The sequence below is a fragment of the Phocoena phocoena genome, chromosome 15, assembly GCF_963924675.1.
Source record: "Phocoena phocoena chromosome 15, mPhoPho1.1, whole genome shotgun sequence".
Taxonomy (NCBI): domain Eukaryota; kingdom Metazoa; phylum Chordata; class Mammalia; order Artiodactyla; family Phocoenidae; genus Phocoena; species Phocoena phocoena.
The window spans coordinates 34,840,318-34,853,555 of NC_089233.1; the positions used below are offsets into that span (position 1 = coordinate 34,840,318).

Sequence of the window (13,238 nt, forward strand, 5' to 3'; positions counted from 1 at the left end):
CGCCGGGCCCAGCTGCGCACCCCCGCCCCCCGCCGGCCGCCAAGCGCGCAGACCCTGCACGGAGCAGCCCCCGCCGGACCCCGGGCGCGCGGACTGGGTTTCCTCGCTGTGGCTGGCTTTTTTTTTTTTTTTTTTTTGCTACGCTTGCCAACCTGTCAGCTGATGGACCTCATCACCCATAGTGGCGCATGTAGCTCGGCCGCAGCTCGCTCCATTCACGCCGCGCCCTTCAAGACCGCCCGCGGCCCCCGCACCCGGAGCTTGTGGGGAGGCGCGCAGACCCTGGCCACCACTCGCCCCCGGGGGCCAGCGCCCGTCTCGCCCGGGCCTCGCGCCGCCCTGGGGGGCGCTGCAAATAGTCCTTTGTTTACATGCAATTCCTTACTCCGCGGAAGGAGGCCGGGGGAGTGCTGAGTTTTCACCAGCTGTTTCCCGCCTTGAAACAGACATCTGATCAGCTGCAAACACACACACACACACACACACACACACATATACACACGCCCGGGGAGGCAGGCCGGAGAGACCTCCCTCCCGCCCCTCCCGCCCGCCTCCCTCCCCTCGCCGCCGCCGCAGCCAGCATCTGGGACCGGCCGATTCTGCACCTCCGTCCGGCGCTGCCCTTTGATTCGGATTTCCATCTTGTATTCTCCGGCGGACCGCGGGACCTGGCTCGTGCAGAGGAGGGGGGCCGATCGCTATGGAGTATTTCATGGTGCCCACTCAGAAGGTGCCCTCTTTGCAACATTTCAGGAAAACAGAGAAAGAAGTGATAGGAGGGCTCTGTAGGTGTGTACTCCTCCTCCCCCTCACCCCCTTCCCACGATTGCAGCCCCCGGCTAGTCCGCCCCGGCGGGCGCGCGTGTGCGCACGCATGGCCCGCGCCGCGGACCCTCTCGCCTTTCTTAGCCGCGGGGGTGGCTGCAGCCCTGCGCGCCAGGCTCGGGCCGCTCGGGGACCCTCCTCCCTCTGAACGTGGGGGCCCCCAGCGGCCCCGGTCACTTTTGTCCGCTGCAGGCGGGCGAGTCGCGACGTTTGTAAATTGCAAACAGACCCACGTGGTTCTGCAGCAGTCCCGGCCATGCTTGGTGCTGGTGGCTTTCCCCCCCCCTCGCTTCCTCCTCCCCCCTCCTGCGGCGGCTTCCTTCCTCTCCCTCCTTCATCGCTCTCTCTGGGCGCCCCCTGCAAGGGGGTCTGAGGGGCCCGGGGCGCGCGTGGGGCCGCGGTGCGGACGGCTACAATGCAGCTAAGCCGCGGCTCCAAGCGCGGGGGGGCGGGCGGGGAGCCGGATGGTGTGTTTGCAGGGAGCGGCTGCAGCGGGGTCGGGGGGGCGTGCTGGAGTCGGGGTGCGGGAGTGGGCGGGACCCGAGGGGCCGGCGCGGCCCGCCGGGAGCGCCGTGGACCCGGGCACGTTGGCGGCCACTCGCTAGCTTGCCGCCCGCGCCCGGGCGCTGTTTACTAGCGAGGCCTGGACGTGACTCTGCAGCCCTCTTGGAGTAGGCGGACCTCAGCGCGCCGCCTCGCGGGAGCAGTAGTTCTCCGCGCCGCGTCGGTGCGGCATTGTGGGAGTTGTAGGCGCGCCTGGGCCACGCTTTACCCGCACAAAGCTCTGACCCCGCGGGCGGGGTGGGCGAGGCAGGCCGGGTGCGGGGCTTTTGGGGGAAGGGGCATCAGAGGTCGCCCCTAGCCTCACCAGGCCGCTGCCCGCCGCACGTGGGTCTCCGCTGCAAACTTTCTGGTCTCGTGCCCCTCCCCCCAGCCATAAACCGAAAGCGTCCGGTTGCCCAGCAGGCTGGGTGGGTGGGTGGATGGGTGGTCCGAGATGCGTAGCCTTCCCCAGGAGGCACTTTCTTAGTTTGGCCCAGGTTGCTCCAGATATACCCTTTACCGAAGAGTTATGGGTTAGCGGAATCGCCCTGGACAGTTGTTAAAATGCACACGCCCGCAATTCCGATCGCTAGGAGACGGGCCTGGGCATCTGCATATTGAACACAACCTGCGGGACGGCGATACTGCGTGGGTTGTTCTCTGCGGGTCCAAGTTTGGGACCTGTGGCCCTTTTCCTGCCTTGCTACTTTAGGAGCGAAATGGCTCCCCAGGGCTGGGGCCACGTGCTCTGCGGTCCTGGGCAGGCAAGGCGGGGATTGAGGGAGGAGGAGCCGCAGGCGGTGTGGCCCAGGCTGGTCGACACCAGGGGCTGCAGAAACCAGGTTGGGGGAAGGTTGCTGCACACGTATACACCCCCAACACCCCCCGCCCCTCGCACAGACCAGGGCTCCCACCTTAATTACTCTTAAGTTCAAGGTGGTGGGCAATCAGCAGCACCACCCTGAGTGTTGGCCCTTCTCTAAAGACCACCTAGAGGGTTTAGCTGTAATAAGTGGAAAGAAAAAAAAAAATTCTGGAGCACATAATGCATTGTAGGGATTCGTTTTGCGAGATTTTTCTCACTGAATTGTCATAATCTTCCTCTGAGTAAAGTGGCTTTATGATTTCTGTGTGGGTGGAGGATAGGTTTGGGAAGGAACAGGTAGGGCAAGTGGTGGGGCTGGGACTTGAACTCTGATCCCAGAGCCCTGCTCTTACCCTGAGCTGCTGATTGCTCAGAGGGTGCCTGGGCAGTGAGGAGGTGGGTTGAGCTGCCCCAGATGCTGGAGTGGACATTCTGGGCCTGATCCCAGGCAGGCTTGGTACCATAGGACCCTCTGGTTGCCAGGCCTGGGCCTTGGCTGCGTCCTCTCTCGGCCCCCTAGGACTCCAGCTTGACCTGTTCCTCTTCCAAGCCCCCCTTCAGAGGAGTCCAGCAGTCCCTTAGGGACCAAGTGCCCCAGAGTTGGGCACGGGGACTACTCAGCTTGTCCAGCTGTGAGACAGTTGTCAGCCCATGCACTGGGTGTGGATTTGGGGCCTCTGGGTTTTTTCATTTTCAGGAGGAGCTGCCTGGTGAGGTAGGATTGAGTGTGGGTTGGGTGGGGCCTTCTGGCCGGATATACTCGCTTCTCAGGCTGGTGGACTTTGCTTCATCCCTCAGTGACTAGCAGGGCTCCCTGCTTCTCTCCTCAGTCTCCCCGAGGGGACAGTACCATACAGCGGGGGGCCGTACCCGACAGCGGCACGCACATAAGCTGTGTGGTTTTGGACATGTTGCCTAACTGCTCTCAGCCTCCGTAAAATGGAGCACCTGTGAAGTTTGGCCATGTGTGTGGAAAGTGCCTGGTAGCTATTAAGTGGCACTCAGATTCTTAGAAGCAGGAGCATGGTGGTGTTAAAGAGTTTACCTACTGCCTGCCTTAGGGGGGAAAGAGACCATCTCCCCTCAGAAGGAGTTAGAGAACAATTAGGGACTTTGGAGTGTGTTGGGTCCCTGGTCTGGTATTTACGAGGCACCTACTTCGTGCTGGGATTGAGGACACCACAATGAACGAGAACTTGCTCCCGTTCTAAGAGATGGAAGTCTCATGGTGCTACAGGACAAGTCAGTTTCCTTAGAGCCATGGGTTCTCCTGGGATCCTGGGTACAAACTCTGAAAAAACAAGGCATCCTGTTATCCTCAGTCTGTCTCCCTTATTTTTTTTCCTCCATCTCTTTTAAACTTCACCACGACCCTATGAAGTGAGGCAGTATTCCCCTGTTTTATAGATGGGGAAACTGAGGCTTTGAGAGACTAAGTGGCTAAGCTTGGGGTTCCACAGCTAGTAAGTGGCAGGGCTGGAGTTTCCACTTGAACCCAGTGCAGGGCTCCCTCTGAGGGGCTGTAGAAGCTGTGGGGAGGGGGTGTTTCTGATGGGAACAACCTGGACGTGGTTTGTTCTGGGACTGAGGGCAGGGTGTATGGATAGAAGCAGTGGGGATGGGCGAGGGCCCCGGGCTGCTTCAGTACCTGCTGCAGAGAGAAGGATGGGGGCCTTGGGCATCCTTAATGAGAGGGTCGTCTTCCTCCTGTCCTCCTTTTGGGGTATGGGAGAAACCCTGCGTGGGCTTTCCCATCTCTGACTGTGTAGACATTGAGTGGTGGGTGTGTGAGTGACTTCAGGGCAGTGTGAAATGAGAGTTCTCAGTGGCTAATTTGAGGCTGGAGCTGGGCAGGGGTGTGTGGGGATTAGGGGATACCAGTTTGCCCTTGGGCTAGGCAGGAGGAACAGGTACAGATCCGGATCTAGAATTGAAGAGCCGGCTTCCTGCCCTTGAGCCTCTGGTTGGGATGTGGGCATTATTCCGGGGGATGTCTTGGGGGCACCCAGGTAGAGGGGGTGGCAGCTCTGATCTTGGCACTGGAGGCTGGTATGCAAACAGTTCCTTGGCCGTTGGCTGCCCAGCCCCAGGAGACTGGCTGGCTGAGGCTCTCAGGGAGGGAGACAAGTAAGAGAGAGCATCTGTGGACAAGGCCTCACTGCTCACCTGGGTGGGTCTGAAGTTGATGTGAAGGAGGTGGAGAACCTTACAATTACTGTAAATCATGTTTACTTCTGCAAAACTCAGAAAGAAATGTAAGAAACTTTCAGGTGTTTGCAGAAAAATCCACTTTATCTAGTAGAGTAGCAGCGAGAAATGGTAATTAGCCATCCTGTATAGGAACCCCTGGATGGCCATGATTCCACTCATCAGAACCCCTGGTTAGTCTGCATTCTATTAAAGAAACTTCCAGGGCTATTTAGGTGAGTTGGCCTTGGTGGCAGCCTAAGTCCCTATGAGGAACTGTGGCTTTGGGGTGAAGTCTGTTTTCTGGGACTTAAGTCTGTACTAGGTTAACCAGCAGCTGGTTCCTGAACGAGGAGGCTGGGCTGATGGACTTGGTGGTAAAGGGGACAGGATAGAACATTCGGAAGAGCTAGGATGAGGAGGCCCTTTCTCCCTGCCTGGATGCCAGGCCCCTTCCTTCTGGGAACTTCTGGGCTGGGGCCTTCAGGCCTGGGGCCCTGTGGTCTCCTTTGGTGTCTCCCAAGCTCGTGGGCATCCTGGAGAGAAGGGAGGGGCTGAATGTTGGCTTCCCTGGGCTGAGGTTTCATGGGCAGATGAGCTGGCTGGTGGGGCTGCGGCAGTGGTGGGGGGCAGTGGGTGTTGAGTTCTGGCTTCAGCCTGGGGAGTTGGTGGGACTTGGGAGCTGGGAAGTGCAGGAGGTGCGTTGCAGCTGTACCCTGCTATGCTCGCTCTCATGGTGTGATCTTGGGCAAGTCACTTCACTTCTGGGCCTCGTCCTGTCCCACCATTTGTCAGGAGGGCCAGGGCGCTGCCTCTTGAGGCCACACCCAGGGCTCTGGTAAGCAGGGTTATGTGTGAGCCCTCAGTGGAGGGTGCCACCCCTGGGTGGCAGAGGAGAGCATTCGTTTTGGCTCCTGCAGGTGCCTATGGTGCCCTGGTGTGGCTGCCTGACCTTGGACATGTCACTTCCCCTCCCCAAACCCTAGATTCCTTATTGCAACGCAGCCACCCAACTGGGTGTCCATGGTAGTCAGACAGGGAAAAATATAAAAAGTTCTGTGAGTGACAGTAAGAGCTAACCTGATGGCTCAGTCCTTTCTACAGGGGTGACTGTCTCCTGTCTCTCGGGGTGTCCGGCTCTGAGGGATGGTGCAGAGCCCACTCTGCCCTGTGGGTAAGAGCAGGGCTCTGGGATCAGGGTTCAAGTCCCAGCCCCAGCGCTTACTGTAGCTGTTCCTTTCCCAAGCGTCAGTGTCCTCATGCCATAAGGCCGCTTAACTCAGAGGAAGATTGAGATGGTTCAGTGAGAAAATTCCAGCAAAGTGAGTCCTTAGCACATTACATTAAGAACTCAAGACTTCTTTATATTTTATTTTATTTTATTCTTTTGGCCATGTCCCTTGGCTTGTAGGATATTAGTTCCCCAACCAGGGATTGAACCCCAGCCCACCAAATGAAAGTGCCAAGTCCTAACCATGAGACCACCAGGTTAAAACAGTAACTCTATTGCTAGGGTCTCCAGGTGGGCCTTCTGGAAGGGCCAGCACTCAGGGTGACCCAGGGCTGGAGGTGGGTCTCCTTTTTGACCCCTTACCACTCTGGTCAGCTCTGGCCTGTGGGCATCACCAGGAAGTACCCAGGGGTGGGATAAGTGGGGGGGGGGGGGGGCGGTCTCTCCCTGTATCTCTCCAGGGCAGGGATGGGGAAGCTCCCAGACAGATCTCAGTCACTCAGTGGCTTGGCTTCCTAAGGATATTTCTCCCTGTGTCTTTACAGTTTTTTTTTTTTTTTTTTTGGCTGTGCTGTGTGGCATGTGGGATCCTAGTTCCCCGACCAGGGATCAAACCCGTGCCCCGTGCAGCGGAAGTGCAGAGTCTCAACCACTGGACCACGAGGGAAGTCCCCCCTCCCCATGTCTTTAATCCACCTGCCGCAGAGGATCTGGAGGGCACTGCCAGACCCAGGAGCCTGGACTCAGTTCTGATCCACCCCCAACCCCCCCACCCCCACCCCACCCCGCCTGCAAAGGGGTAGGCAAGCCACTGTGTATCAGGTCTCTGACCTGCATCCTCCCCTTTTCACCATCACCCCCACTGTAGGGGCAGGGAAACTGACAGAAGGGAGGTGCCCCTGGCCCAGAAGTGGGGGAGCCAGATGCCCAGCTGTATGACCCTAAAATTGTATCCCTCCCACTCTGAGCCCTAAGTCTCATTTGTAAATAGGGGTCGTCGGCCACCTTTCCAGTGCTGTGAGGGAACTGTATCTTGGGGAGGGTCCCAGGGAGATGCTGGGGGTGCTGGTGGAGGACAGGTCTTCAGACACCCAGCAGCGGCTGATGTGGAGCCTGCTCCCAGCCCACCCCCAGCTGACCACCCTCTCCGTGGGGAGAGGAGGCAGAGACCCAGGAGGGGGCAAGAGCGAGTTTAGGGTCCCTCAGGGAGCTGAGGGGGGACAGGTGGGGCAGGCTGGGGGGCCAGCAAGGCCTTGGTTGTATCTAGCTGTTACAGATGTGCTCCTCTCCTAGGTTTCCAAGCAAACTCCTTTTTGCCTAGGGATGGGCATGGGGGCCTGGGCACCTACCTCTTTGAGCCTAGGCTCCCGCACCAATGGAACAAGGCTGCCCAGAATCCTTTCCCCATTCTCCTAGACCCAGAGGTGTGAGCTCTCTTGGCCCAGGCCTGGACCAGGTCACCCCAGGAGGGCCCCTCAGGAAGAAGCCAGGGCTGTGGCTTTGGGTGGGGCTGGTGGCCTCTTCTGGGAGCCCAGCATCTGGAAGCCATCAGTTCAGGGGCGGGGGAGTTGCAGGAGAGGGCCTGGAAGGGGAGCATGCCTCCTCCAGGCCACACACAGGCCCACCTCTCGGGAGCAGTGGCGTTAGGCCCACAGGCCCTGCTGCCGTCTCTGCCTCCTGCCAATGCCTCTCGACAGGCAGCCTCGCCCCCTACCGCTTGCTGCCTTCTCTCTCACCCCACTGGCTGCTGCTCCTGCAAGATGCAATCACATAATATGCAATAACATCGCCTACTGCGTGCTGGGAGCCTCGATTCTCTGGCACAGGGTGGGCTTGCCTTTTGGGATGGTTGGGCTTCAGGGAGAACTGTCCCCAGGGGAGGTTGGCCGGGTCCTCTTCCTGGAGTGAGTGGTACCTGTCTTGTCTTTGAAGCCTTAGCTCAGGGTCTGGGTCCAGGCTGGGGGCTTACGTAGTAGCTTGTGGCTGTGGGGGTGGGAAGGGAGGAGGGACATCTCCCTCAGTCCTCAAGCCTGCGACCTTGAAGGAGGGGGTCTAGGTGCATAGCAAGGAGCTCAGAGGTGTCCCAAGAGCAGGTGTCTCTGATTATCACCTGAGGCCACCTGCATCAGAATCACAGGGATTCTTAGCCATGTGGGTTTCTGGGCCCCACTCAGACCTGCTGGCCAGACACTGGGCTCGGGACCTAGGGTCTGCATGCTTATTTTGACACCCAGGCATCCCAGAGCACGCTACTCCATCAGCCCCCGATCTACTGGGGGTGTAAGCATCAGACAGAGCTGGTATCTTCTGTAGTGGGAGGGATGCCTGTTACACTTAGGCCCCTCTGGAGATGAATTGTAAAGACAGGGGCCACTGGGGGCAGGGCATGGAGGGCGCCCAGCCTGAGCCTGTCCCTGTCCTCCCCGCAGCCTTGCCAACATTCCATTGACCCCTGAGACTCAGCGGGACCAGGAGCGGCGGATTCGGCGGGAGATTGCTAACAGCAACGAGCGGAGGCGCATGCAGAGCATCAACGCGGGGTTCCAGTCCCTCAAGACCCTCATCCCCCACACAGATGGAGAGAAGCTCAGCAAGGTGGGCAAGTGCCAGGAGGACTTCCCGGAGGAGGTGGTGGGCTGGAGCAGGGAGATTCGGAAAACACTGTCAGCCAGGGTCCCTGATTTTTCTGTCCCTCCTGCCCTCAGGCAGCCATTCTCCAGCAAACGGCCGAATACATCTTCTCCCTGGAGCAGGAGAAGACCAGGCTTCTGCAGCAGAACACACAGCTCAAGCGCTTTATCCAGGTAGCGCCCTGCCCTCCCCCTGGCTCCCTCTCATTGACATGGGCGTGTCCGGCCCCAAACACTGGCTTGGGACTGTGATGGGGCTGTGGGTCCCTTCTTCCCCACCGACCTGCCTACTTCTGGCACTTGCGTTCCTGCCCAGGCCCTGATTTAGCCAGGGTCAAGTGCAGTGGAGTGGGCTCTGGAAGGAACTGGGTGACTTTGGGAAGCAAGTGCATTCTGCCTCCTTTCCCAGCCTTGGCTGTCTGGTGGATTTGCACACTGGGGCTCCCCAGTGCCGGTGCACCTGGGTTTGACAGCTTTGGTGGGCTGTGATGGAGCTTCCCACCCCCACTCCCGGTGGTGGTGGTGGTGGTGGTGGTGGTGGTGGTATGCAGTGTCACAGCACACTCACCGACCCCTTGGGGTCCTCAGGAGCTGAGCGGCTCATCCCCCAAGCGGCGGCGGGCAGAGGACAAGGACGAGGGCATCGGCTCGCCAGACATCTGGGAGGACGAGAAGGCGGAGGACCTGCGGCGGGAGATGATCGAGCTGCGGCAGCAGCTGGACAAGGAGCGCTCGGTGCGCATGATGCTGGAGGAGCAGGTGAGGCAGGTGGGCGGGCCGGTGGGGGATGCTGTCCAGCTCTCTTCCTTTTCTCCTGTTATTTACGGGAGCTCCTGCTTTGTGCCAGGCCTAGGAGAAGGGTGTCCATTGAGGAGCAAACCAGACAGGTCCCAGTCCTTGGGGGTCACCGTCTGCCTGGGGAGAGATGAGTCAATGGCTCTCACATCGTAATTATGCAGCTGTGATAAAGGCCACACCGGATGGGTGGGCATCAGGAGGGGGACCTGGGCTGGTTCCAGATGGGCCGCCCCATAGCTTCTCTGTGGAAGTGACCTGAGCTGAGGGTGGGAGGGCGAGTCTCACCGCTGAACAGGCAGAGAGGGGAGAAGGGTGCTCCAGGCAGAGAGAACAGCATGGGCAAAGACCTGGGGCTGGAGGCAGGCAGGGAGGGAGCATGGCATGAGGGGAGCTGCACGGGAGGGGAGCAGAGTCAGGGCGGGCCTGGCTGGCTATGGTCAGGACTTTGGTCTCCACCCCGAGGGTGGCAGGGAGGCTGACCTCAGCAGTCTGTGGGCCCCGAGCTGGGGGAGGCGCCAGGGTGTGGCCTGGGTCCTACCTCTGAGCCTGCCGTTCCACCCCCAGGTGCGCTCGCTGGAGGCCCACATGTACCCGGAAAAGCTCAAGGTGATCGCACAGCAGGTGCAGCTGCAACAGCAGCAGGAGCAGGTGCGGCTGCTGCACCAGGAGAAGCTGGAGCGGGAACAACAGCACCTGCGGACCCAGGTGAGCAGGAGGTGCCTGGAGGGGCAGTTTGGGCCTGGGCCTGGGCCAGGGCTCTCAGACTCAATGTTGGTGCCTCTGGGTGTCTAGCAGGGTGGGCCCTGGGCCTAAATCATGGTAATGCAGATGTTCCTGGCTTCCAGGTGTCTTGCATACATTATTCCATTGAATCCTTGTTGTAGCCCTTTGAGGCCTGAGCTGTTATTACTCCTGTTTACTGATAAGGAACTGGAGGCACAGAAAAGTTCAGTAACACACCAGTATCCTTAGCAGTTTGGGGCAAGGATTTGGACCCCGGCCACCTAAATTCAGCCTGAACTCCCGACCACCACTGTGTTTGTTAGGTGTGAAGTGCTGGCTTGGCTCTGGAGAGGGAAGGGCCATGCAGTCTTAGATAGCCTAAAGCCCCTCTCCAGGCCACCTTTTCTTCATTCTTAAAATAAGAGGGGTGGGAGGGGTCACAAACTGGACAGCCTCCAGCGAGTGAAGGAGGCCGATGGACTGGGGTGATCGGTGGAGGCTCTCCAGGAAGTGGGCAGAGGGAGATGGTTTTGGAGGGCCGTCCCACACCCTCTGTGGCGGACAGAAGGGAAGGGGCAGCTCCCAGAACCTTCGTAGAAGGACTGAGGGCCTCTGTCTTGCAGCTTCTGCCCACTCCAGCCCCTACCCACCACCCCACAGTGATCGTGCCGGCGCCAGCGCCCCCTCCCTCCCACCACATTAATGTCGTCACCATGGGCCCCTCCTCGGTCATCAACTCTGTTTCAACATCCCGGCAAAATCTGGACACCATTGTGCAGGTACCTGGCTTGGGGAGGGGGCAATGCATGGGGGGTCGTCCTCTGGGAATGGGCCCTTTGTGGGGAGATAAGAAAGTGGGCGACTGGCGGGGATTGAGACAGAGCTTGAGCTTTGTGGGGAGGAAGTCTGGAAGCCAGATGGGTCTCCATCTCTGCATCTGGGGTGAGGGGCAGAGAGGGGGGACTGGATGGCCCGGAAGACCCCATTCCTTCTCTCCACATGGCATTTGCTGAGGGGGGTCTTTTGTTCCCAGAGCCCCTGCTTTCAGAGTTCCTGCATCCAGCTCTTGGGTTGGTCCAGGACCTGGGATGGGGGTGGAGGGGGCAGTGACTGGTTGGGTGGCAGTGAAGCCTGGCTTCACTGTCAGCTCTGAAGGTCGAACCTGAAGTCACTATTGTGCCCAGCCTGGGGCAGAGACCTCTTGGGAGGCCCAACATTGCAAAGAAACAATTAACCCAAAACGCCCAAACAGAATAAAGGCCATCAACCCCTGGAACTTGAGTTGCACGTAAACCCGAAAAATTGAATAATAAAATTTATAACAGAGACCTTCCATAAGCCAACAGGCAGGCTTTGAAATATATAAGTGAGCGTAAGAAGCTTGTGACTTCACGCAGCTGGGCACTGTCTCCCCTCCAAGTCTTTTTCAGCTCAGCAGAGGGCTTCTGAAGTTTGTTTCTCCTGACTCTGGCAGGCTGCCCCTGCTTTGCCAGGCTTGCTTCTGGACCTTTCTTGGGGGTGTGTGGGTGGTGGGGGAGATGGTGGCTGTCCACATGGCCCCACCATCCTCATGGCAGCTTCTCCACCAGGCGATTCAGCACATCGAGGGCACCCAGGAAAGGCAGGAGCAGGAGGAGGAGCAGCGTCGAGCCGTCATCGTGAAGCCGGTCCGCAACTGCCCCGAGGCCCACGCCTCCGACACCGCCTCCGATTCGGAGGCCTCGGACAGCGACGCCATGGACCAGAGCCGGGAGGAGCCAGTGGGGAACGGGGGTCTTCCCTGACCACCCCCCAGCCCTCCTCTCCCTTCTGGGGGCTGGAGGGGGCGGGGCAGCAACTGGGAGACATGAGGGTGAACGAGTGAGGAATTTTTACAAAATTACGGCATCATTTGGGTCTCTTTTATGACCTCTTTTTCAATACTGTAAATCGACCTTTGAGTGAAGCCACCCAACCCGAGGTCCGGGGCTGGGGCGGCAGGAGCGCGTGGCAGCACCGGGACACCTGGGGCTGGGCCTCGGCCCCGGAGGCTGGGGAAGCGGACATGGAGGTGCCTGGCCTCTCTCGCCAAAAAGCATTTTTTCATTGAAACATGTTTTTAAGAACAGGGAAAATCAAACAAAACCCCAAGGTATTTCTGCCCTCGCCAGAGCCAGCCCTATGACCGTCAGTTTTTAATTCCCCCTTCCCTCCTCTTTTTGGTGTTCTTTCTCCTTTAAGCACTTACACGGGTTGGGGGTCTGGCTGGGTCGGGGCTCTCGGGGTCCGGGGGTCTCCGTTGCTTCTCGGTTGGGGTTTGCTGCTGCCCTTCTTCCCTCCCCTCCCTGTCTCAGCACTAGGAATCGCCACTCTCCACCACTGTCCGGCCCCCACCTCTCCCTCCAGGTTTCCCATCTTCCACCCCAAAAAAGTCTTTGTCTTTCTCTTTTTGTTTTGTTTGTTGTTGGTTCTTTTTTGGTTTTAGTTTTGTTTTTTTTTTTTGTTTTGTTTTGTTTTTTTTTTTACAATTTTGAGGTCTTTGTGTTCAAGGAGAAGCTATTATATTTTGTTAAGAAAGTGGGGGGAAAAAACCAAGAGGCCACTGTGCCTTTATAAAGAAACAAAATAAAGTTTGTACTTTGTTTTTTAGATTCTGTGTCTCCTGGATGTGTGCTGTCATGAGGAACTGGTGAAGGCTTCCTGGGGTAGCGTAGGGGGTGTTCTCTGGGCCCACTGGAGGGGATTGGATGTGGGTGAGTGTGATGACTCCCCCAACTTATGTGTGGTGTTATGATGAGAAATTGGTGTCCTTAGATTCCCTGGGTTTACTCTGGGGATTCTGCAAAGATGGGAGATGGTGTTGGGGCTGAGGTGAGTGGCTCCCATCTCCTCCTTGGTGGGAGGCAAGGAGAGAATGAACAACCAAGCCATAGGTTCCTGTCTCCTAGAGAAAGGACACAAGATGCTCAGTGGTCCTGATTGATCCCTAGGCTTTGCAACTTCCTCACCTTGTGTAACCCTTGGAACTTCAGTATCCTCATCTACAGAAGAGAAGTGAGCATTCCCTTATGGTGTGGTGTTTAAGAGCTCAGGTCCTGGGGTTGGTCTGCTGGTGATCAGATCCACCTTGGGCAAACCACTTGATCTTTGAGACTCAGTTTTCTCATCTGAAAGTTGAGAATCATAATGGCACAAGGACATTACATCTTAATTGGTAAGGAGGTGGTCCTTTAAATTCCTTAATCCTCCATGACCAGAGATTGCTTTATAATGTGTCCCTCTTGACCTGCTTTTCCTCAGGTACATGACAGGTACGTGGGGACTGAGGCCAGAGAGGAAGAATAGCTGATTCACATCTCACCCCACAATGAATGCCTCCAGACAGGAATTTGTTGAATAGAAAGGCAGGCAGGAGCCTGCATTTTTTTTTTTTTAGTGAAATTCACATAACTTAAAA

General features: G+C 57.9%; 1 protein-coding gene across 1 annotated transcript; it reads left to right on the forward strand.

The window, feature by feature from the left end:
* The first annotated feature begins 575 nt into the window (after nt 1–575).
* Nucleotides 576–12,430, forward strand: TFAP4 (transcription factor AP-4). Its single transcript, XM_065892975.1, has 7 exons — nt 576–789; nt 8,081–8,246; nt 8,357–8,455; nt 8,870–9,040; nt 9,644–9,784; nt 10,426–10,581; nt 11,392–12,430. Exons 1-7 carry the CDS (start codon nt 701–703, stop codon nt 11,584–11,586), a joined length of 1,017 nt encoding a protein of 338 aa, XP_065749047.1. The 5' UTR covers nt 576–700; the 3' UTR covers nt 11,587–12,430.
* Nucleotides 12,431–13,238: the final 808 nt, after the last annotated feature.

Excerpts from the sequence above, each read along its gene's own strand:
- TFAP4 (XM_065892975.1), top strand. The coding sequence starts at position 701 with ATGGAGTATTTCATGGTGCCCACTCAGAAGGTGCCCTCTTTGCAACAT. Across the intron at positions 8,456-8,869 it reads AGCTCAAGCGCTTTATCCAG|GAGCTGAGCGGCTCATCCCC; the intron begins GTAGCGCCCTGC and ends TGGGGTCCTCAG. Across the intron at positions 9,041-9,643 it reads GCATGATGCTGGAGGAGCAG|GTGCGCTCGCTGGAGGCCCA; the intron begins GTGAGGCAGGTG and ends TTCCACCCCCAG.